Consider the following 25,082-nt stretch of genomic DNA (forward strand, 5'->3'; position numbering starts at 1 on the left):
TGTAGTAGCCTGACACTCTGAATAAACTACTTGTAGATGTGTAAATTATATTAACAGGGGAGGAGGAGAGGACAGGAAAGTCAGATAATACAAATTTAGTAAGAAGCTACAAAGTCCTGAGTTCTAAACAGATAGAGGATTATAAAATCCCCTGTCTGTGATCTCGGGCTCAGACATGAGTTGAGTGGTGCATTGTAGACTTGTTTGATGGGGGTCATAGTGAAATAACATATTTTCACATGTGTGATCATTTTGTAATACTGCAAATTATCATTACCTCAAAAATCAATAATAGAAAAGAGAAATGTAAATATTTTCACCCACAGAAAAAGCTTGGGAACCACTGTTTTAGGTCATTTACAACATCGTACAGGGGAATTATAGAAAAAGCTTGGGAACCACTGTTTTAGGTCATTTACAACATCGTACAGGGGAATTATAGCGTTGTGGAGAAAAAAAAGGCCTAATTTTTTAAGATATTTAGTATTGATTAAGCAAATCATATCTGAAAGTTTTGATGTAATCTTATCCAATTGGTTTTTCTTAAAGGCTGAAGTGGAAACTGAGAAGTGCACATCAGGAATCAAGATTATCTTAATGTGAAACATTAGATATTTAAAGATGATTATTTATGGGTGCTTCTTATTTTGTCTTTTACTACAGTCTTAGATATATGGATTGGAAATCTACATTTTTTAAATAGTTCCCACTAAGTCTTAAGAATTATTTTTTGTAATATCATTTCTTGATAGATATCATTACTCTGACAGTAACTGCCATTACACACAGCACTAGTGTGTGCATCTTCCCAAGTTTGTGTGCAGGTGTTTTCAAACTCCTCTATAATTGACTGGACTGACAAGTACTTTTTAGTTTTTGTTGTTGTAAATGAAACACTTGTTAAATCCTACAGTAAAACATTGATGCATCAGAAATACTTTTTTGTGCCACATTGTTTCATTGGATGAAATGAGTGTTTCATCTACAAGTTGATTCCATAAAATCACCTTGTAGATGAAACACTAAGTTGCCTTTGTGTCATCCTGAATGAGTTTTTGTCTATTTATCCAAAATAGTCATCTGACCTGTGTTTATTTGAAAGAAAATAACCCATTACAAACATCACTTCGGTAATAAGAGGGCCAAAGGTGCACCTAAGCTGATTTATCTAAACTTCAGATGACCCAGATGCCTTTAAATCTACTGTACTTGGAACTAAGCTTTTCTCCTCCAAATTGGATTGATTTTTGTCTGTCTTTTATCCAACATACCCTTTGCTCTGTGGGAGAACACCTTTTATTGGTGAGTTATGTCAGCACTTGAATTGTTAAATAAAACATGATGCAAGGTTTGTCTCTGATGAAGCCAAGCTCATAATTGACTTATGTGATACAGCCTTTATTACTACTACTCTTTCCCAAAGGATCAAAATGCTGATTGGGGTTTTCTTTGCCCTGTCTGAAAATAATCAAATGAAAATAATTTAAGATTTGTGTTTTTTTTCTTAACATTGATTGACCTTGTCAAAAGAACTTTTTTGGTAAGTCACATCAGCTGTTATATTTTTTGCTGAAATATCAAAGATTAGTGTGAAAAGATGTTAACACTGATGTTATGTAGCTTTTACTTTCACTAATGCAGTCTTTTTTCAGAGTATAAAACTTGAAACAGACTTTAGGAGCTGTCTTTGTCTTAAAATGAGACTTTTAAAGGAAATAACCATGTAATAGTGACAGCAAAGTAAGTAGTAGGATATGGGTGTGTATTACTCTATTTCTCCCCATTGTTCTCTAACCACAACATTACATTCAGGATAATTATCAAATTGAATACAGCTCTGTTGTTTGAAAAAACTAGGAAAATTATTAACATTTCTGATTTCATATCTAGTGTTGGTCTTCACACTCCTTATGGTTTTATTATGTTGTTTTTCTCTCTCCAAGGTTTGTGCTGAGTTCCATCGCATCACAAACATAAACCTTCGGAACCAGTTCTATTCAGAGCTTACCAGCACATACCACGACTTCTGGCGGCTCACAGACAGAAAGCAGGACGCACTGGCAAGACATCTGAAGCGCTGCCCAACATTTAACGCTGTATGATCAAGTAAGTAATATATGAAATAGGTCTTGTTCAATCTGCAAGGGATAGCGAAGACAGAATTTCACAATATTGCTGTTGGGCTAATTAATCACCACAAGTTACGTTCATTTAAGGTAACCAAAGTCAGTTTCTGTGACAGCTTTGACACAAAGAAGGCCAGTCCTACACTGGAGTGTAAATTCTGTCTGTTCCTTCACTAAGTAGTAATAGTAACAGAAATCCAATGGATCAGGATCTGCACTTAGTGTACATTTTTCTTGTCCGTCCAGCAATGATATTGACATCAAATGCACCACAGCTCTTTGGGCCCTCTCAGCTTACCTATGTGAGATGACCCAGATTTCTACAAACCTGTAATGTAAGTAATCTGTACTAATAGACTCGCTGGAATCAACTAATCTTTATTAAAAATGAGAATGCTATAACGATCCACAGTTATGTTATACTCTTAACATCATCATTGATCATCATCTTTTAATGTTCCTTGAAGTACCATTTAATAAGCAATACAAAAAGACATTTTTAAAGGCCTTCCAAGCAGTTTGCTGAGGCTGAGTGCTTAATGTGAGGCAGCCATTAGGTTTTACACTTCATGTTCTTATAGGGCAAATAAGGTTTATCTGTTGATCATCTTATATATTATCTCTGCTCTGCAGGACTGAGAGATACAGAAAATCATTCATCCCTGCAGCCATTAGGCTTCATGACTCTCTAGCCAATGGGAGATGAGCTAACAGACACCTGAATGACTTGTTTTTATGTGATTTTTATCAATTTATCTGCCAAACAACTGAATTTCCCTTAGGGATTAATAAAGTACCTTCATTCTATTCTATTTTTTTTTTTGGCAAGCTGGCCACAGTGTGTCTCCATTATTGTCCTCAGAGTAGACTTCCTTCAGTTCATTTCACTGTCTATAGTAGTAGAAGTACCTAATGGTAAATGCCACATGACCAGCCTGTGCCTTTTTTATGAGCACTGTGCTTATAGATTGTTTCCATAGGGAGTGCTGTGTAGGGTTGCGAAATTCCCAGAATTTTCAAAGTTGGAAACTTTCCATGAGAATTAAAAGGAATTTATGGGAATAAACGGGAATAAAGCCGGAATTCACTAAATTGAAGGTTGGCTCTTAATAGGGGACTTAAATATAGTTGGGGAAAATATATTTTAGCATAATCCTATTCCTGACTAAAACAACCAGATTTCATCAAGTACAGTTCAATATCTCTGCTATTCCTCTCATGCACATAGCACACTGCTTACTGCAGGTGTCTTCAGACCACGCCCCCTACATGCACTGTGCATTCCTCCATCACATGAAGCACAGAGGATTTCTAGAATCCTGCAGAGGCTAGGCTTGAGAAGCTTGAGGGAAGATGCTTTTTGATTTGCATGTTGAATGGGACTTTGTTGGAGGGAGAGCGGCTCTTATCATTTAACATTTTGAATGGGACTTTGTTGGGATTGCATTTTTGTTAATTTTTGAATGGGTTGGGTCGGGGGGATGAGTAATATTTAACTAAACATTCATGTTTTTGTTCTTGAAATGAAAGAATTGATTGTTCAATAAAATATTTAACACTTGATAAAGTTCTACTTACAAATCAATCTGTTTTAATTGTATTATTTTGGATGGATGTCTGCTTATAACAAAACAAATATTTATGCTCGGATATAATACCTTTCCATTAAATTACCCTCAATTCACAGTTAATTCCCATTAATTCCAACTCATTCCCATTAATTCCCATAATTTCCAATTTGGAATATTTCCAAAATCCCCCAGCTTAACTTGTCATGGAAATTTAACGGAAACTTTCCAGCCCTGTGCAACCCTAATGCTGTGAGCATCTTACAAACGTCTACGAAGTGTCTCTGCACTGAACATTTTTAAAAGGAGGCCATGTCCAGCATGCATTAAGCTGAACAGAGCAGGTTTACTTGGATTAGAAGTCAGACACTAGAATGACATAAAGCCTTCTGTTTTTTTTCACATTATAATCCCCATGTACCAATGTGTAAAATCATGTGAACAACTGTATGTCAGATTATATGGATGAGAAGCTCCAGAAACACATCTTGAATCAGCACCAGTCTCAACTGATCTTTTAACTATTTACTTTGTCAGTAGGTTACAACACAACAATGTAGGACATGATTAACATACAAACATGTGATCTCGCAATTCCCGTGTGACCTTGCAATTCTTGCCCCCTTGCTTTGCGTTACAGTGGGAGGGCACATGCCATCAGATTGAAAGAAACTGTGATGTTGATGGATCAGGTGGAGTCTATGAGTAAAGGTCTTTATCTATTAAGTTTTACTGTTAAGAAAAAATGAGAGCTTTGTTCTCACAAATATAGTGCCGTTTGCCAAGACAGACAATGTCATCCCAGGAATTCATCCAGTCTTTTTGTTCAATGCTCCTTGGTGGGATTATGGCAACACAGTCCTGTCCCGCATGGTCTTTGTCCCAGGAGGCCACAGCATTGTTTGGCTCCTTAGGCCGCCAATACTTCATATCTGGCTTGACTTTGAGGCCATTAACCCACATGAAACTGCCATCCCTCACCATGTCCTGCAACCCGATCCATACTGAATGCAATCGTACTTGAGGATGCTGTTGTACAAACTGATGAGTCATGTTGGTGATGAATGCCTGGTCTGCAGGATTCAAAACAACAGCCAGGTCACCTCCATCAACAGAACACTGCCTACGAGCATCCTCCCAGTTTCTTTGTGTTGGAGACAGGTAGAAGCAGCGGGCATTATGCTCGGTCCAGTCAGGGGGGCAGCGTGTACACTGCAGCGTGCTTTTGTTGCAAAATGTCCACAGGAAAGATAGTTTGTCTGACATCAGGATTGAACCTTTCTGTTTATTTTCTGCCCTCAGCTGAAGTGTGATTTGCTGTTCATTAGTAAACAGCTGCTGGAGCTTGTTTTTCTCCTCTTCCAAAAACTTGTTCTCCACTTGTAGCTCTGATTTTTCCTGTAACGCTTTGTTGAGGAGCAGGCTCAGCTTGGACTTTTCTTTCTCTGTGTCATCCAGGAGCAGGCTCAGCTTGGACTTTTCTTTCTCTGTGTCATCCAGGAGCAGGCTCAGCTTGGTCTTTTCTTTCTCTGTGTCATCCAGGAGCAGGCTCAGCTTGGACTTTTCTTTCTCTGTGTCATCCAGGAGCAGGCTCAGCTTGGTCTTTTCTTTCTCTGTGTCATCCAGGAGCAGGCTCAGCTGGGACTTTTCTTTCTCTGTGTCATCAAGGAGCAGGCTCAGCTTGGTCTTTTCTTTCTCTGTGTCATCCAGGAGCAGGCTCAGCTTGGACTTTTCTTTCTCTGTGTCATCCAGGAGCAGGCTCAGCTTGGTCTTTTCTTTCTCTGTGTCATCCAGGAGCAGGCTCAGCTGGGACTTTTCTTTCTCTGTGTCATCAAGGAGCAGGCTCAGCTTGGTCTTTTCTTTCTCTGTGTCATCCAGGAGCAGGCTCAGCTTGGACTTTTCTTTCTCTGTGTTGTTTAGGAGCAGGCTCAGCTTGGACTTTTCTTTCTCTGTGTCATCCAGGAGCAGGCTCAGCTTGGACTTTTCTTTCTCTGTGTTGTTTAGGAGCAGGCTCAGCTTGGACTTTTCTTTCTCTGTGTCATCCAGGAGCAGGCTCAGCTGGGACTTTTCTTTCTCTGTGTTGTTTAGGAGCAGGCTCAGCTTGGACTTTTCTTTCTCTGTGTTGTTTAGGAGCAGGCTCAGCTTGGACTTTTCTTTCTCTGTGTTGTTTAGGAGCAGGCTCAGCTGGGACTTTTCTTTCTCTGTGTTGTTTAGGAGCAGGCTCAGCTTGGTCTTTTCTTTCTCTGTGTCATCCAGGAGCAGGCTCAGCTTGGTCTTTTCTTTCTCTGTGTCATCCAGGAGCAGGCTCAGCTTGGACTTTTCTTTCTCTGTGTTGTTTAGGAGCAGGCTCAGCTTGGTCTTTTCTTTCTCTATGTCATCCAGGAGCAGGCTCAGCTTGGACTTTTCTTTCTCTGTGTTGTTCAGGAGCAGGCTCAGCTTGGACTTTTCTTTCTCTGTGTTGTTCAGGAGCAGGCTCAGCTTGGACTTTTCTTTCTCTGTGTTGTTTAGGAGCAGGCTCAGCTTGGTCTTTTCTTTCTCTGTGTTGTTTAGGAGCAGGCTCAGCTTGGACTTTTCTTTCTCTGTGTCCTCCAGGAGCAGGCTCAGCTTGGTCTTTTCTTTCTCTGTGTTGTTTAGGAGCAGGCTCAGCTTGGACTTTTCTTTCTCTGTGTTGTTTAGGAGCAGGCTCAGCTTGGTCTTTTCTTTCTCTGTGTTGTTTAGGAGCAGGCTCAGCTTGGACTTTTCTTTCTCTGTGTTGTTCAGGAGCAGGCTCAGCTTGGACTCTTCTTGCTCTGCATTGACCAGGAGCAGACTCAGGTATGTCTTGTTGAAGAGGAGGCTCACATTGTTGTTGTAAGTAGGAATGAAGGTGAAGTTGTCTTTCACCTTTAGCCCACCACAGGGACTGGTGCTGTTTTGTTGATTTGCTTTCAGTAGCCGATTTATCTGATTGTTTTCTTTTTGTAACCGAGCAAATTCAATGCTCAAAGTTACTGTGACAAAGGTCAAGATTAAAAGCATCACCATTAAAATGATTGTTTGCCAGTTGGAGCGAAGTCTCTGTATGAAGTGGTCCTGAATGTCTTTCTTTTCTTTCTCATCTTGAACTGGACTTATTGGAGCCATTTCCTCCTCTAAGTTTTCAGATGGGAAACTGAAAACAAGAAAAAACAGAAGAATAGCGATAAAGTGACACTTCTCACAGACCATTAAGTTGTTACGGTTACAGTGGATATGGACTTCATCTGACATAACTCAATCAGGACTGCTGGAAGACTATAAAATAACAATTCTGAAAATATAACTTGAAAATAAAAATGTTCACTGACATACAAATGTATTTCAAAAGGGTTAATGACAGTGTTTGGATTTTTTTTCTGTCAGTAGAAGATTCTGAATTACTTAAAGATCTTATATCACCTGATCATGGTAAGTAAAGTAACTTTTATAAATCCTTGATGCTGAGTGCTTCAATAAGTTAGAAAAACAAAATAAATACAGGAGAGTCTGGAGCCCCCAACATGGAGCTACAAACCAACATTAGAAAGAGACAACTTAACATCTAAGGCTCTCTCTTTACTCCTTACCTCAGGTGGATATCCTTTGGGTCTGTCATGATGACTTGGATTCCCTCTCTTCTTTAAAGGATTTTTCTTTCCAGAGCTGTTTTCTGTGAGTCTTCCTGTTAATTAGCATAACAAAAGATTTTAGCAGGGACAACTGTTGATTTTTGCCATAGCAACATAACATAATAATTCTATGCTTCTCAAAATAGGACTATGAAATCGCCCTCCAAATCTGTTGTTCTTCAAAATGAATTCAAAATGTCCCTAAAATCATTGAAATTAATGAAAGGACCAAGATCAATATAAATATATGATTATTCCTCACTGAACTCAACTGTAATAATGATTCCCCTTTTTTTTTACTAACAGCGCCCAACACAAATTCACACTGCCGCCTCGCGGAAGAGTATCAATAAGGACTGCTGGAAGACTATAAAATAACAATTCTGAAAATATAACTTGAAAATACAAATGTTCATTGACATACAAATGTATTTAAAAAGGGTTAATGACAGTGTTTGGATTTTTTTTCTGTCAGTAGAATATTCTGAATTAATTAAAGATCTTATATCACCTGATCACGGTAAGTAAAGTGAATTTTATAAATCCTTGATGCTGAGTGCTTCAATAGGTTAGAAAAACAAAATAATTACAGGAGAGTCTGGAGCCCCCAACACGGAGTGCTAGAAAGCATTCAAAGTTATCATTAACTACAAACCAACATTAGAAAGGGACAACTTAACATCTAATGCTCTCTCTTTACTCCTTACCTCAGGTGGATATCCTTTGGGTCTGTCATGATGACTTGGATTCCCTCTCTTCTTTAAATCGGTTTTCTTTCCAGAGCTGTTTTCTGGGACAACTGTTGATTTTTGCTATAGCAACATAACATAATAATTCTATGCTTCTCAAAATCGTTTATTCATAAAAACAGGACTACGAAATCGCCCTCCAAATCTGTTGTTATTCAAAATGAATTCGAAATGTCCCTAAAATTATCCCAAGGGTACCCTACTGCAGGCAAGATGGCGCCGCCACAACATCCACACCGGAAGTCCACACCGGAAGTCCATACCGGAAGTTACAAAGCTAAAAACGTTGCAATAACACCCACACCGGAAGTTCATACCGGAAGTTACAAAAATAAAAGCCTTCAAAAAAATAAAAGCCTTGAAAAACAGGAACGTGAACGCAAAATAAAAGCCTTCAGAAACACGTAGGTTTACGCGTAATTCTATGAACTTTTTTGCACTTACATTTTAATCGTATCAGTATTATTGACTAGTTGATTGACTCCAAAAGTGTATAGGCTGTTGAGAATTCAAGTTACTAAGAAGCCTGCACGAATCACTAAGTTATAGTGTTAACGTCTCAGCCATGCACAGCCTTTTGTTCCGAGTGTGTGTTGAAAAACTTGAAGCTGATTATGATGCTGCCGTGATGACATCTGCATATGCCTCTCTTGTTTTGTCTGGGTCATATGTTATTTTATGTTGTGTTAGCCTGACTGTACCTCACCTGCCCACCAGTTCCCTGTGGTGTGTGTCCTGCCCCTGCACACCTGCATCCCTTTGACTGATTCCCCCAGTGACCCCTCTTCCTTCCTGCACAGCTGTTCCCCACAGGTTCATTATGATAACTGTGCAGCGTGCAGGAGTCTCTTTCCATGGGGGCTTGTCACATTATCTAAGTTTGCTGTAGTGTTTGTTCCAAATTACCTTGCATGCTGTCTGCCTATGTGATCACATGTATAGATTAATGAATGAATGAAATACAGATCCAGAGTAGATCCACAGTCACGAGAGAAGAGCAGAATGTTATCTATGGTGCAGGGGCGAGTGGAGGAGGAAAATGTAGAGGTGTGTGGTGACTGTTTCTTTTTTAACATAATTTGTAACACGTTACAATGACACAGTGACAGGGGTGTTCATTAACCACAAGAACAAACGGAGGGAATGGTTTCTCCTTCTATTTTGAGACATTAGATGGGCGTAAACACTCTGAGCTTGTCAAACAGTTTTATTCAGATTGAATGCTTGATGCATGTACACCAATGTCTTAACAAGATCACTTTATTTGGCGTCCATGAAAACATTGAAGTTGGAACCTTCAATTAGAATGACTAGAAAAACTGCAAATGTATACATAGCTACTGTTTCTTTCCATCCAAACCCTACTTGAAATGTAGAATTATACTTTATTTTATGTTCTTTTAATGTTATATGTATGATGTCTTAACCCTTTTGTATTGATAATGTTGTACTTGAAAAAGAACAATGCACTTTTGCTATTACAAACTCCAAATCAACATAAAATATTAGGACTAAAATATTTCAACTTGAGGCACCACTGTCAGCCACTGATGATAGATGTACAGTACACATTTCTGGGGAGCCTCTGTTGTTTTTGTGGTGAATATAGATCTCTGTGTACAGCTTGAGTGTATTTTCCCTCTTACTTACAGTCTTTTCCTTCTCATCCCCTCCCCCCACACACACTAACACTCTACATTATTCTGTTCTTCATACACAGCGGGATCTCTCTCACTCACTCTCTCTATCACAATTAGCTTTCTGCTAATTGATTTAGCAGCGACAGACTAATGCAATCAATACGCTACACGAAGAAGAAACTTCCAGTTCGAAGCATCCGGCATTGGGTAGAGAGGGGGTTAAAGAATCACTTCCGGTATGGACTTCCGGTATGGACTTCCGGTGTGGATGTTGTGGCGGCGCCATCTTGCCTGCAGTAGGGTGCCTCTCAAAATTTTTGACAATAATAAATTCACACTGCCGCCTCGCGGAAGTACCAAAATAAAAGCATCATAAAGCGATACAAATATCCTAACCATAGTCTGTTAGTATGACTCCTACGGGTTAAAGCCAGACTGCCCGCCGTAAAAATGTTAGAGGGCAGTTTTGGAGTCCACAAAGAGATTTCACAACACTCAGAAACAGAACTGACCCAGCCTGGACAAGCTACGTTGCTTTTGCTAAGTCTGTATCGTTTTAAGGAGCTTTTATTTTGGTATTTCCGCTAGGCGGCGTTGTGAATTTACATATCAGCTAAATATTTAGGATCGCAAAGCAACATTTATCATTTATATTTAACATTTATATTTATATTTAACATTTATATTTAAAATTTAACATTTGGATTCATATTTAACATTTATATTGATATTTAACATTTATATTTATATTTAATATTTGTATTTATATTTAGCATTTATATTTATATTTAATATTTATAATTATATTTAGCATTTGTATTTAACAATGATTTTAACTTAGCATATTTTTCACAACAATGACGAAGAAGATCACAAATATTCCTCTAAATGTGATTAAAAAAAAGTGACTTTTAAAAATTCACTACATTTTTATGACGTTTTGGAGCTAAACGTGGAGAATTGTTGCTGTTATTTTTGGTGTGCACAACTTAACAAACAGTGCTCCATACATACTGAAGCTGTATTGTTTCTGTATCTTTAAGGATTGTTTATGTATGTTGCTCCATCTGAATGTACCCATTGTTTGTTATGTACATTTATAATAAAGTTTAAAAAAATGATTGAGAAAGTGGAGTCAGGCATTGAGAAAGTTTTAATAGCAGAGGAAATTACTTTGTATTATTGTGGTTTGTGTAAGCATAGACATACAGTGGGGCAAAAAAGTATTTAGTCAGCCACTGATTTTACAAGTTCTCCTACTTAGAAAGATGAGAGAGGTCTGTAATTTTCATCAGAGGTACACTTCAACTATGAGAGACAAAATGAGAAAAAAAATCCAGGAAATCACATTGTAGGATTTTTAAAGAATTGATTTGTAAATTGTGGTGGAAAATAAGTATTTGGTCAATAACAAAAGTTCAACTCAATACTTTGTAACATAACCTTTGTTGGCAATGACAGAGGTCAAACGTTTCCTGTAAGTCTTCACCAGGTTTGCACACACTGTAGCTGGTATTTTGACCCATTCCTCCATGCAGATCTCCTCTAGAGCAGTGATGTTTTGGGGCTGTCGCTGGGCAACACAGACTTTCAACTCCCTCCACAAATTTTCTCTGGGGTTGAGGTCTGGAGACTGGCTAGGCCACTCCAGGACCTTGAAATGCTTTTTACGGAGCCACTCCTTGGTTGCCCGAGCGGTGTGTTTGGGATCATTGTCATGTTGGAAGACCCAGCCACGTTCCATCTTCAATGCTCTCACTGATGGGAGGAGGTTTTGACTTAAAATCTCACGATACATGGCCCCGTTCATTCTTCCCTTAACATGGATCAGTCGTCCTGTCCCCTTTGCAGAAAAACAGCCCCAAAGCATGAGGTTTCCACCCCCATGCTTCACAGTAGGTATGGTGTTCTTGGGATGCAACTCAGCATTCTTCTTCCTCCAAACACAACGAGTTGAGTTTTTACCAAAAAGTTCTATTTTGGTTTCATCTGACCACATGATATTCTCCCAATCCTCTTCTGGATCATCCATATGCTCTCTGGCAAACTTCAGATGGGCCTGGACATGTACTGGCTTAAGCAGGGGGACACGCCTGGCGCTGCAGGATTTGAGTCCCTCTCGGCGTAGTGTGTTACTGATGGTAGCCTTTGTTACTGTGGTCCCAGCTCTCTGCAGGTCATTCATCAGGTCCCTCCGTGTAGTTCTGGGATTTTTGCTCACCGTTCTCATGATCATTTTGACCCCACGGGATGAGATCTTGTGTGGGGCCCCAGATCGAAGGAGATTATCAATGGTCTTGTTTGTCTTCCATTTTCTTACAATTGCTCCCACAGTTGATTTATTCACACCAACTTGCTTGTCCACAATTTTCTTCCTGGTGTCCTTGGACAGCTCTTTGGTCTTGGCCATGGTTGAGTTTGGAGTCTGACTGTTTGAGGCTGTGGACAGGTGTCTTTTATACAGATAACCAGTTCAAACAGGTGCCATTAATACAGGTAATGAGTGGAGGACAGAAGAGCTTCTTAAAGAAGAAGCTACAGGTCTGTGACAGAAATTTTGCTTGTTTGTGGGTGACCAAATACTTATACTAAATAAATTCTTTAAAAATCCTACAATGTGATTTCCTGGATTTGTTTTTCTCATTTTGTCTCTCATAGTTGAAGTGTACCTCTGATGAAAATTACAGACCTCTCTCATCTTTCTAAGTGGGAGAACTTGCAAAATCAGTGGCTGACTAAATACTTTTTTGCCCCACTGTATGTCTGTGGCTTTAAGGCCAGCATTTATTTGATTTGACTGAGGTGATAACTGTCAGATTAAGATCGGGTCATAGAGGATTGACATCGACTCTGTACTTAATGGCCAAGTGTTTCTCAGTGAACTGTGGTGTGTGTAATGTTGAGAACAATGTATAACATGTGGTTAGTTTATCTGAAAGAAACAGGTTTGCATCATGTGATATGATTTATGTATATGTATATGATTTAGGCCCTGTGAGGAGTTTTGAACTGGCTGAGAAACAGACTGAAAATGATACTGATGCCTCTTTATGACCTTTAATAACAAACAAGACCATCAGCAGCAACACTGACACCTTCTCTGTTGTCATTGTTAATGCCTGAAACCGCCCTGGAGGGGTAGGTGCCAGACCAGATGATGGACATCTTGCTTCAGAAACAGCCTTTATTTGACTGTTTTCATGGAAAATAATCTCATTCCCTGATAAAGTTGACTGTTGAAGACAACAGGATGAGGCTTTTGTTGAAAACACTACTTTTGCATGTCAAGGACACAAAATAAGAGGTATCACTTTGTCCACAAGGGGGGCGCCAGAATTGATACAAAACAAAAGTTCCTCACAGCAGCTTTAATGTATTTATTTTGATTAGTTATTGATTTTTATTATTATTATTTGTTTTCTTATTATTATTACTTAGTCGCTTAGTCTTTATTTATTCATTGGTTATTTTGTTTTGTGCATGGTGTAGAATGTTACCTGAAGTACAACACTCTGAAGTTACACACTCCGGTAGAGTAGGTGGCGGTATGCACCTTTTTAATTTGGTTGCGATCCGCCAGTAAATCGAGAGAAGAAGAAGAAGAAGACACGCCCCCCCCGTCATGTGACCGGTAGATTGTGCAGCCAATCGTCTCCCTCCATCTGTAAGCATGGCGGCCGACTTCAGGTGGAGATGTATGGTCCTGCTACTCTTTACACATCTCCTGTGTGTTGTTTCAGAGACTGAAGGCGGAGGAAAGACTAAGAAAAAGAAAGATATCCGGGACTACAATGATGCTGACATGGCCCGGCTCCTCGAGCAGTGGGAGGTAGGTTTACACGGAGCAGCTCACAGACAGCAGCACCGAGCTATGAGCTAGCTTTGAGCACCACACATCTGAGTTCAGTTCCAGATACAGTCTCTCAGCAGCCATCAGCACCATTTAGATCAAACTATGTGAGGATGATGGAAGCATCCTGAAGTTTAACGGGTCACTCTGAGAGATGGAGTGAAAAGAAACATGAATGAGTTCAAGATGAGACAAGAACTGGAGCTCTGGTCGATCAAAGGTAACACCTGATGTCGACACATGTATGAGGTCAGGTATCCCAAGACACTCTACAGAGCAGGTCTAAACCGTACTTTATGTCAGGGGTTCCCCAAGTGAGGGTTGGGACCCTGTGGGTGGTCGCGAGACACAAATGGGGGGTCGTGAGATGTCTTCCAGAATGTTTTTTAGTTAGTTAGATACAAATATTTCTTCTTCTTCTTCTTCTTATTTATTATTATTATTATTGTTATTATTATTATTTTGTTTTGTTTATTTACCTTGTTTTCTCATGTTTATCTTCCTGTTTTGTTTTTACTGTTAATTTTTATCATTTGTTTATTATTATTATCATTTTTGGATTTTTTGGATTTATTTATTTTTTCATCTCTTTGTTTTGTATTATGTATATATATTTGTTAACTTGTGGTGAACCAAGAAACCTTGAAAACAGAAAATGTAATGAGTTTTCTGCCTTTCTTTTTGCCAGATGACTCCTAAGTTTAGGGTTAGTGAACAGTTCATGATATCATCATATAGGTAGGCTAAATTTCTGCAGACCAGCTAAATGAAGCCACATTAAATCAGTTTGAGTGACAGTGGGGGTCGTGAGTCTTTGGCACCTGTATTTTGGGGGTCATGGGCTGAAAAGTTTGGAAACCCCTGCTCTATGTTATATTAACAAAGACCTAATATCAAGACAGGATAAGACCCAGTCCCATCTTACACACTGGAACAAATGCCTTTCCAAAAACAAGAAAAATAAATAATTCAAGGTACTTTTACCTTGAAATAAGCAAAAAAAATTTGCCAATTGAACAAGTGAAAATTTGCTTGGTAAGATTTCTTAAAATAAGACGTACTATTTAGAAAACTGTGATCTTAAAATTAGCAGGGAAAAATTTATTTGAAGCAATATTGTACCAGTATTTTAAAGCTTAGTGTCTCAGAATAAGACAGGAATGATAACAATTAGTATTTTTTCACTTTAAAAAAGATTTCTGCACTAATACATTTCATGTTAACTTCTTCATTTTAGATATATTCACCTTCATTTGAGTTATATTATAGCAGCACTTCTCTAGGTTTAAGACCATCTTGTACTTGAAATAAGATGACAAAGTTTAATTGTCTCATTTTGAGATATAATGTCTTCTCATAGTGAGTTGGATATACTAATATTCAGTCAGGTTGTTTTTTAGGATAAGCCAGCTATGCTCTAAAGTAGGTGTTTCATTGTGTGCATGTAGTTTGAGGATGAATATTTTGATCTGATTTAAAGAAACAGTGTCTGAAAACTGAAACCCACCCTTAAAAACAACAACTTTTCTTTCTTTCTTTCTTTCTTTCTTTCTTTCTTTCGTTCTTTCTTTCTTTTATCAATGGAGCTGTTTTCTTATAGATTCTCCAATAAAATGCATTTACTTAAATCAAGTAAAGTGTTTGTCTTAAATCAAGATTATCCATCTTCTACAAATAAGATCTCAGCTTGAAAAATGTCTGAAATGTTAAATGAACCTTGTTTCTTCTAAGTTACAACTTAAAACAAGATCATTTCAAGATTGTTTGACTTAACAAGATATTTAAGATGTATTGTCTTAAAACAAGTCCCTCTATCTTGCTCAAATGTTACTTGTTAAGTACATTAAATCAAGTGGGTGAAGACATTTTGACTAAAAATGAGAAATGATTTTGAGTTTTTGCAGTGCAGGACTCAGTCTGATCTCATCTTAATCCACCATGAGCAGAGCACTTTGCAGCATTTAGCACGTTACAGTGGCAAGGACAAACTTCCTTTAACAGGCAGAAACCTCCAGCAGGACCAGACTCATGTTAGACACACATCTACTGAGACCGTGTTGGGGTTAGAAAGGGGGATTGAGGGAGATGCAGAGAGAGAGATGGACACAGAGATAATCATTACTGTGTCTGTGCTGTTTGGGATTACTTAGACCTGGTAAGCACAAAAACATCAGAGAAAGTCATCATGTCAGGACACTACTTTTTGTAGTGCACAACATACACACTCTGTTTACAGTCAACTGTTCTGTGATGTTATCGGACTAGTTTGCACTGAATTTAGATCAGAGTTTCATTATATCCTCACTGTCTTAACATGTCAAAACCAATGTCTCCCATTTGTTCCACAGGAGGATGATGACATTGAAGAAGGGGACCTCCCAGAGCACAAGAGGTCTCCTCCCCCTGTCGATTTCTCCAAGGTAGACCCTTCCAAGCCAGAGGAGCTTCTGAAGATGTCCAAGAAGGGCAGGACTCTGATGGTGTTTGCCACAGTGTCAGGGGATCCCACTGAGAAAGAGACGGAGGAGATCACAGGCCTTTGGCAGGGAAGCCTCTTCAATGCTAATTTTGATATCCAGAGGTGAGTGCAGTGCTGCTAACAAGTCATATAAAGGTTTCCAGAGGCTGCTATCAATGTGGCTGCACTAAATGAAATGTTGTTTCCTAAAGCAGTAGCTGTCAATGGCAGAAAAAATACATGTATCTTACATTAGCTTTACAAACTGACAATCAGTCAATCTTTATTTGTATATCGACAAATGACAACTGACGTTATCTCAAGACTCTTGTACAAACAGAGCAGGTCTAGACCACTATATGTTAAATTATGAACAGAGACCCAACACCAAGACATGATAAGACTCAGTCTGACCCCACCTTAATCCACCATGAGCATTGCACCTCACAGTATTTAGCTAGTTACAGTGGTGAGGAAAAACTTCCTTTAACAGGCAGAAACCTCAGACAGAACCAGACTCATGTTAGACAGACATCTGCTTGGACTGAGTTAGGATCAGAAAGAGGGATAGAGGAGAATAAGAGACAGGGAGCGATGAGTGACAACATCCCCTCATTTGAAACTGCATTGGATTATATATCTGAACAGCTCTAAACCCAGCCTCAGATCTCATCGCCTCAGTGGGCAGGCAGCTGGGAGCTTAAAGTGCAGATCAGAGGTTGATTTTTTTCTACACGTATTTAAATTATTTATGGCTCAGAAGCTTTACTTAAACTAAATGTGTTGGTTTACATTACATTTAATGGAGGTAGACCCCACCATTACAGGTGCTAACAGCAGGATTACCACACCTGTTAGGCTGTTTAAAGGATGGAGGACATCGAGCAAATATGCAAAGACAACGGATATTTAGGGATTGAACGAATCCTTTGGAAAAGTATGACGATGTGAAACATACAGCAAATTTAGATGTAGGAGACGCAACATAATTCTTAGGTAACCTACCAGCAACACTGTGAAGTGAATCCCTCCCAAACAACTCTGTTAACAAGTCCTCATCCTTCTATGGGGGGACAGGTGGTCCTCCAACTGGACCACGTTGGTGGCGGTGCTTGTTGCTCAAAGTTGCTTTCATGTTGCTGATTTTATTTTGTAGGTCTTCTACTGTGCGCTCAGAAACACCACACGCATTTACCCGGTTCAAGATCTGAAGCCAAACTTTCCCTTTCTCCTTGTTTGTTCTCTTTGAGGATTGACTTGCTGATAACAGCTGTTTGTTCATTCTAGATTCTTCTAATCAAATGTCCATTTCTTCTTGATCTCCTCTCAGTCACTGCGGTACCGCTCACTATGATTATTGTTGTTTATGTGTAGTAGGCATGTGCAGTTTGAATTTGTTGGATCAGGGTATTCCAGGAGGTTCCCTGGACATATGTCGTTTTGCACCAGCCTCGCTTTCATGGCACAATTAGTGAATTGGCCAATTATTTGCAGTCGTGCATGCGGCTAACGCTACGGCCAAATGGGACGTTCCATAACGGTACGTTAAGACTAATGGTCCCGTTTGTGTCATGGCTGGACGTGCAGACGGGCCTGATTGTGTCTTAGCCTTTTCAACAACCTTTCAAGTCTTCATCTTTTAAAGGTGTATCCATCAAAACCACTCAATACTTGCATCCCTTTTCAGAACATGAATCTCCTGCAATTAGTTTTTACAAATCATCAGATTCAGGATTCAGTGTTTGTTATTATACAAACATTGCAAAACAACAAACAAACTGCTAGTCAGATGCAGCAGTCTCATCGTATACCAGTCACTTTCTCATTTCATTACAACACGTCAAGTGTTATAAGTGTTACTAAACTGCCATGTGTCTTTTCCACCAGATTGAAATGCACTTTTAATGTTGTCAGCTTCGTTGAAATATTGACCCTCCTGTGCTGCATCAACTTGTCGTCCTACAGGTTTGTGGTGGGCTCCAACAGGGTGATCTTCATGCTGCGGGACGGCAGCATGGCCTGGGAGGTCAAAGATTTCCTCACAGCCCAGGAACGCTGTGCGGAAGTCACTGTGGAAGGACAGGTGTTTCCTGGGAAGGCTGCTAAAGGCAACGACAAAGTTAAGCCTCAAAATGACGTCAATGGCAAGAAGAAAAACAAGAAGAGGACAGACGACAAGAGGCCAGACCTGGAGGGGAATCGAGCCGGCCACCTGAAACAGGAGCTGTGACGGAAAACTCAGAGATGCACTTTTTCTGGATGCAGATATTTCAATTCAGAGTCAGTGTGGAGAGTGAACATGTACATCCTGACCTCTGAGCTGCCGTCACAGGAACATTTCTTTTTGTTTCCTCCACCTCAGAGCAGAGATGCAGTGATGGGTATATTCTTCAAATCATTGTAACAGTGTGGTGACCCGCTCTCCAGAGCTACCTTACTGCAGCTGTTTTCTGTTGTTTATCACTTAATGACGAGCAATACACTTACAATTTTTTTAATTCTGAGCGTTTTAATTCTTTATAAATGTTTTTTTTTATGTCAGGTACTGAAATTGATTTTTTGAGGCACCTTGAGAATGAATGTATGCTGAGAAAGAAGGGCTGATGGTGGCTCTAGTTTTGTCTGCTTGCGACATGGAGGTTGTGTTCTGTGTCAGACTTGGTTGAAATCAGCATCATGTAATTGATCAAAAACAGTGCTCACTTTTTCTGTTAGATTTTTCACTTCATATCTAAATAAACATTTTGTAAAATAAACCATGGAACAGCTTTCATTGCTCAGGTTTGGACCACAGACTGTATAAAATATACCCATCTGTTTCTGAAGAGCTGTTTTGAGGCCAATCATCGGCGGCAGCCATATTGCTTCTGTGGAGCGATTGTGACGTAGAGGCGGGCTTCGAGCCTCCTAGCCAACAGCTACAGTGTTCCAGCTTGTCAATCAAGTCAGCTGTGCCTCTCATTGGAAGACTCATAATCTCAATATCTTCTCAATTGCCGCGTTAGAAAAAAATTCACCCCCCAGACTCCACTGGTCTTTTGAACCAGACTGTAAACATGTTTATTTCTGCTGTAAAGATCATCTTCTTTGAATTGGTGTGTATGTGGTTTCTGGTACTTCAGGAGCCGGACTCAAGCTGATCCTTGATGAACTGCAGTTTTTAGCACTTCTGCATTGGACTCTTATTTTTAGACAGCTTGCTGCTTGCTTTGGACCCATTGACCTTTAACCTAGGACCCAGCATGCATTTTAGTCTCCATGTGATATAACTTCCTCTACATTTCTTTTTTTTTAAAAATACTTTATTTATAGCTTCTTCAGAAGACATAGAACATTCAGAAGGTTACGAAACAAACAAACAAAAAACACACACCATCTGTGCAGCACTCTAAATTACATATTGCTATGGTCATCCATGTGCTGTTATATTGTGTGACTAAAAGGCAAAGGCATTGAGGTGTCATGTGGGCCTCCTAAGAGCTGTGATGTAGTCAAGGAAGGGCTGCCATATCTGTTTGAACCTGATTGTTTTGCTCAACAACTCATATTTAATCCTCTCCATATATAAGGTACTGGAGAATTCTGTAGGCCAGGCCTCAAAGCAGGGCGGCCCCTCTTTGTTCCAATTTTTTTTTGCAAGTACCATTCCATACTGAATGGAGGAGGATTTCCAATGGCTTAGAGCCTCTAGCTGTTGCGACCAGTCCAGAATGGCTGTTTCTAGTTTTGGAGGAAGATTATCTTCAGAAACTTCTCAGTAGCAAAGAAAAAATTCTGACCCCAACTTTTGGAGCTTCTCACAGAACCAAAACACATGAGCCAAGGTACCATCAGCATGTTTACATTTAATGCAGAGAGGTGATGGAGATGGGTAAAATGAATGTAGCGTTGTTTGTGAGTAATGAAGTCTGAAGTCTATGTATGACTTTATATTGAATTAGCTGATGTCTAGAGTTAATTGAGCAGGAGTGAATACTTCTGAGAGATTTAGCCCATACATCCTCTGTTATTACTACTCCTATTTCTCTCTCCCAGGAAGCTTTCAGGTGCTGCGTACATGGAGCAGACTAATCCAGAAAGACGCTTACAAATTTAGAGACCAGTTTTCTGGAATCGGGCTCATTTGTTAAAAGAGACTGAAGTCTAGATGGAGAAGTGAAAATTTCAAAATTGGGGATGTTTCCTTTAACATAATTCCTGATTTGAAGATACCTAAAGGAATTTGATGACTGTAATGTAAATTTTGCTTGGAGTTGATCAAATGAAGAGAACACCTTGTTAGTGTACAGGTCATTGATAGAGATCAGTCCTCTCTTTCTCCATGCTGCAAAAACAGAATCTAATTGTGAAGGGTGAAATGCATGATTATGACAAATTGGGGTGAAGACGGAAGTGTTTGGTAGGCCTCATTAATTTGATACCATACCTTTAACACATTTTTGACAACAAAACCAGTGTCAGCAAACATCCTTGGGGGCTGGTTTGCTGCGTGTTGTCTTTCTCTACATTTCAATACTTAGGTATGAAGTTACAAGAGAAGCATGCAGATGGAGTTGTGCGATGCAGTCAAGCGATTGTGACCCATGCCTGAGTGCTGTAGAAGTCACATGTATGAGGGCATCTAAATCAGGAGTAAACAAAGGGGCCATCAGATCATCATTTTAAATGACCTTTACCTGTATGCTAAATGCCTTTGGATATACAGTTAGGCCCAGAAATATTTGGACAGTGACACAATCTTCATGATTTGGGCTCTGCATGCCACCACATTGGATTTGAAATGAAACAACTACAACGGAATTGAAGTGCAGACTTTAAGGTTTAATTCAAGGGGTTGAACAAAAATATATGATTAAACATGTAGGAATTGTAGCTATTTTTATACAAACGCTCCTCATTTCAGGGGCTCAGAAGTAATTGGACAAATAAACATAACCCTAAGTAAAATGTTACTTTTCAATATTTTGTTGAGAATCCTTTGCAGGCAATGACTGCCTGAAGTCTGGAACCCATGGACATCACCAAACGCTGGGTTTCCTCCTTTGTGATGCTTTGCCAGGCCTTTACTGCAGCTGTCTTCAGTTGCTGCTTGTTTGTGGGTCTTTCTGCCTTAAGTTTTGTCTTGAGCAAGTGAAATGCATGCTCGATTGGGTTGAGATCTGGTGATTGACTCGGCCATTGCAGAATATTCCACTTCTTTGCTTTAAAAAACTCCTGGGTTGCTTTTGCAGTATGTTTTGGATCATTGTCCATCTGTACTGTGAAGCGCCGTCCAATCAACTTTGCTGCATTTGGCTGAATCTGAGCAGAAAGTATATCCCTATACACTTCAGAATTCATCCGGCTGCTTCTGTCTTTTGTCACATCATCAATAAACACAAGTGACCCAGTGCCATTGGAAGCCATGCATGCCCATGCAATCACACTGCCTCCACCATGTTTTACAGAAGATGTGATGTGCTTTGGATCATGAGCTGTTCCAATTCTTCTCCAAACTTTCTTCTTCCCATCATTCTGGTACAGGTTGATCATAGTCTCATCTGTCCAAAGAATGCTGTTCCAGAACTGGGCTGGCTTCTTCAGGTGTTTTTTGGCAAAGTCAATTCTGGCCTTTCTATTTTTGAGGCTGATTAATGGTTTGCACCTTGTGGTGAATACTTTGTATTTACTCTCATGAAGTCTTCTCTTTATGGTAGACTTAGATACTGATACACCTACTTCCTGGAGAGTGTTCTTCACTTGAGTGGATGTTGTGAAGGGGTTTTTCTTCACCATGGAAAGGATTCTGCGATCATCCACCACTGTTGTCTTCCGTGGACGTCCAGGCCTTTTTGAGTTCCCAAGCTCACCAGTGCACTCTTTTTTTCTCAGAATGTACCAAACTGTTGATTTGGCCACTCCTAACATTTCTGCTATCTCTCTGATTGATTTCTTCTTTTTTTTCAGCCTCAGGATGGTCTGTTTCACCTCCATTGAGAGCTCCTTTGACCGCATGTTGTGTGTTCACAGCAACAGCTTCCAAATGCAAACGCCACATCTGGAATCAACTCCAGACCTTTTAACTGCTTAATTGATGACAGGTTAATGAGGGAAGAGCCCATGCAGCCTTGTTATTTTTTTTTGCAGCCTTCTGAGTCAATTGTCCAATTACTTTTGGTCCCTTGAAAAAGAGGCGGCTGCGTATTAAAGAGCTGTAATTCCTAAACCCTTGCTCCAATTTGGATGTGAATACTCTCAAATTACAGCTGAGAGTCTGCACTTTAAGCCCATATTGATTATATAATTGTATCCTGAATATGTTTTCGTAAACAGCTAAAATAACAAAACTTGTGTCACTGTCCAAATATTTTTGGGCCTAACTGTACGTTGTGTGTGTGTGTGTGTATTTGTATGTGATCAATCAATCTTTATTTGTATAGCGCCAAATCACAACAAATGTTATCTCAAGACTCTTTTACAAACAGAGCAGGTCTAGACCACTCTATGTCAAATCATGAACAGAGACCCAACACCAAGACAGGATATGATCTAGTCCCCTCTTATTGACAGGACTTGATCTCATCTCATCATCATTAATCAACCATGAGCATTGCACCTCGCAGTATTTAGCTAGTTACAGCAGCGAGGACAAACTTCATTTAACAGGCAGAAACCTCGAGCAGAACCAGACTCATGTTAGACAGCCATCTGCCTCAACCCAGTAATCTGTTTATCATCATATCTGCACTGCTGATAGAAGTTCAAGCCTGAACTCATCTTTGAAAATTTCAAACTCTTATAGCACCACCTACTGGCAGCATTTAGTTACTGTTTCTGTAGTATCTCCTGCAGTTCCTACTGGGTCTAAGCATGATAATGTCCTGATACTGAAGCTGAAAGGCCTGTATATGATGCTGCTGTGAAGATACATTATTTGCTGTTATCAGGCAGTAGTTTCTGGGGGGTTTATAATATTTTACAGTTGCTCCATTTGGGACGATATGTAAGCGCAGTGAGAAATGTAGAAGCTTGATGTGTGTTCAGTGACTCCAGCTGAATTGTTCTGTGGTGCCCCCACAAAATGTAAAACATGTAGACCCTACAGTATGTTCAAGTGAGAGTCATTATTATTAAGCATACATATGTATCACACCCCCACAGTCCAAAACATACCCACCAGGTTAATTGGTCACTAAATTGCACGTAGGTGTGAGTGTGTGTGTGTGAATGGTTTTCTGTCTCTCCATATTTACCCTGTGATAGGTTGGAGACCTGTCTAGGGTGTTCCTTGCCCTCTGCCCAATGTCAGCTGGGATAGGCTCCAGCCCCATGCGACCCCAAACGGGGTAAGTGGTCAAGATAATGGATGGATGGATGGATGTATCACACCTAGACCTACAAAAAGCCTCTCTCATACACTAAACAGGAAATCTGCAATTTTGAGTTTTAGGTCCCAAATAGGGAACCCCATTCTTTTAAAACAAATGAGTACAAAGCAAAATCCTCAGGGATAGAAAACGACCAGAGTTATGAGCAGAAATTAAATTGTGTGGTCATGGCGGCTCACCCAATTTCCCACAAAAGAGAACATTTGCTGTCGAACACAAAGGGTCCAAACAGTCCAAACTATACATGTGTGCTTTGAATCCCCTTGTGATGGTTTCAAAATGCTAATGTAGAGTTTTGAAGAGTGCAACCTGGTGGTAAGAAATGGTAAGCCAAGGTATGGAAAGGTGTGAGTATTTATTTCATATCTTTGATATCAAGTGCCAGTTTCCTGCACTAGATCAATCTTTTACAGCATTAGTTAACTAGTTAAATGTTGAAACTCTAGACCACTCTATGTCAAATTATGAACAGAGACCCAACACCAAGACAGGATAAGACTCAGTCTGACCCCACCTTAATCCACCATGAGCATTGCACCTCGCAGTATTTAGTTAGTTACAGTGGTGAGGAAAAACTTCCTTTAACAGGCAGAAACCTCGAGCAGAACCAGACTCATGTTAGACAGACATCTGCTTCAACCAAGTTGGGTCTGGAAAGATGGATAGAGGAGAATAAGAGAGAGAGGGAGCAGTGATAGTGATGAGATGAGTAGTAGATCTTAGAATGACTAGTTAAATAGTAAGCCTAAACATGTTTTACTAGTCTACCAGTAAACTCCAATATGACAAGTAGCAACACAAGTTACTTTTTTAAAATCTGACTAGTTTACTAGTGAGGTTTAAAATATCTATTAGTTAACTGGTTAGCAATAATTTGTTAACTAGTAACACTAGGCTTGTAATAATGAATCCTACTAGTTCACCTGTGAGGCTCTAAATGTTCAGTAGACAACACGTTCACTTGCTGTACAAGTGAAGCTTTTTTAATCTTGTAGTAAACTAGTGGCTCTAAATCTATGTACTGGTTGAGCTACAGAAAGAAAAAAGATCACTAGTCACACTAGTTGCCAAAATTGATAATGAAAAGGTGGGAAAGAAGTTTTCATGATGGCATTCTACTGGCTCTCAAGTTAAACATTGAAATAGACTCAGGCTTTTTATATTATCAACCCCCCTTCATTTACATATTACCTCCTAGTGGACCGCTTAGCCTAAAATGATTGCAGTTTGAGTCTGTTTTGATCTCACTTGTTAACTTGTTAGGCAAAAATGTCTACTAGCTAACTAGTAATGAACAACCTTTCAACTAGTTACACATATGAAGACATATGGATACATTTGAGAATTCAGAGACAGTTTGAATTTTCTCTGTCTGACGAAAACACAAAGCAGCAGTAGCTCACATGGTTTCAAATGTGCGACCCATGCTGACATGTCCACACAGCCCCAGCTTTGGGTATGTTTCATGGGTGCTGTCATGCTGACTGGTAAATATTAATAATAATAATAATAATTATAATACATTTTATTTAGAAGCGCCTTTCAGAGCACTCAAGGTCGCTAATAACACTTAGATGCTGAGATGACATTTGACTTTGTTTATATCTTTATAAATGATTGTTCAGGACGCTGCTCTCTTGTATGCTGCTTTGTGTATCCTAGAAGGAAAAAAAGTGACATGCAGTGAGCTTCAGTCAG

At 39.5% G+C, this 25,082-nt stretch overlaps 2 protein-coding genes across 2 annotated transcripts; one reads left to right on the forward strand and one right to left on the reverse strand.

Moving 5' to 3' along the window:
• Positions 1 to 4,201: 4,201 nt before the first annotated feature.
• LOC117809627 (paramyosin-like) lies at positions 4,202 to 8,153 on the reverse strand. The gene is made up of 3 exons (XM_034679072.1): positions 8,028 to 8,153; positions 7,279 to 7,373; positions 4,202 to 6,845 (listed from the first exon to the last, which is right to left on the reverse strand). Exons 2-3 carry the CDS (start codon positions 7,305 to 7,307, stop codon positions 4,430 to 4,432), a joined length of 2,445 nt encoding a protein of 814 aa, XP_034534963.1. The 5' UTR covers positions 7,308 to 7,373; positions 8,028 to 8,153; the 3' UTR covers positions 4,202 to 4,429.
• Positions 8,154 to 13,332: 5,179 nt separating this feature from the next.
• On the forward strand, positions 13,333 to 18,773 carry mesd (mesoderm development LRP chaperone). The gene is made up of 3 exons (XM_034680704.1): positions 13,333 to 13,538; positions 15,908 to 16,140; positions 17,983 to 18,773. The coding sequence occupies exons 1-3, from the start codon at positions 13,380 to 13,382 to the stop codon at positions 18,245 to 18,247; spliced, it is 657 nt and encodes a 218-aa protein (XP_034536595.1). The 5' UTR covers positions 13,333 to 13,379; the 3' UTR covers positions 18,248 to 18,773.
• The last annotated feature ends 6,309 nt before the right edge of the window (positions 18,774 to 25,082 follow it).

This window comes from Notolabrus celidotus, chromosome 3 (assembly GCF_009762535.1).
Source record: "Notolabrus celidotus isolate fNotCel1 chromosome 3, fNotCel1.pri, whole genome shotgun sequence".
In the NCBI taxonomy this organism is placed as follows: Eukaryota; Metazoa; Chordata; class Actinopteri; order Labriformes; family Labridae; genus Notolabrus; species Notolabrus celidotus.

What these genes read in the sequence shown, in the direction of transcription:
- mesd (XM_034680704.1), top strand. Translation starts at nt 13,380, where the DNA reads ATGGCGGCCGACTTCAGGTGGAGATGTATGGTCCTGCTACTCTTTACA. An exon ending in GGCTCCTCGAGCAGTGGGAG is followed by an intron (nt 13,539 to 15,907) that starts GTAGGTTTACAC and finishes TTTGTTCCACAG; the next exon opens with GAGGATGATGACATTGAAGA. An exon ending in GCTAATTTTGATATCCAGAG is followed by an intron (nt 16,141 to 17,982) that starts GTGAGTGCAGTG and finishes GTCGTCCTACAG; the next exon opens with GTTTGTGGTGGGCTCCAACA.
- LOC117809627 (XM_034679072.1), bottom strand. Translation starts at nt 7,307, where the DNA reads ATGACAGACCCAAAGGATATCCACCTGAG. An exon ending in CCAAAGGATATCCACCTGAG is followed by an intron (nt 6,846 to 7,278) that starts GTAAGGAGTAAA and finishes TCTTGTTTTCAG; the next exon opens with TTTCCCATCTGAAAACTTAG.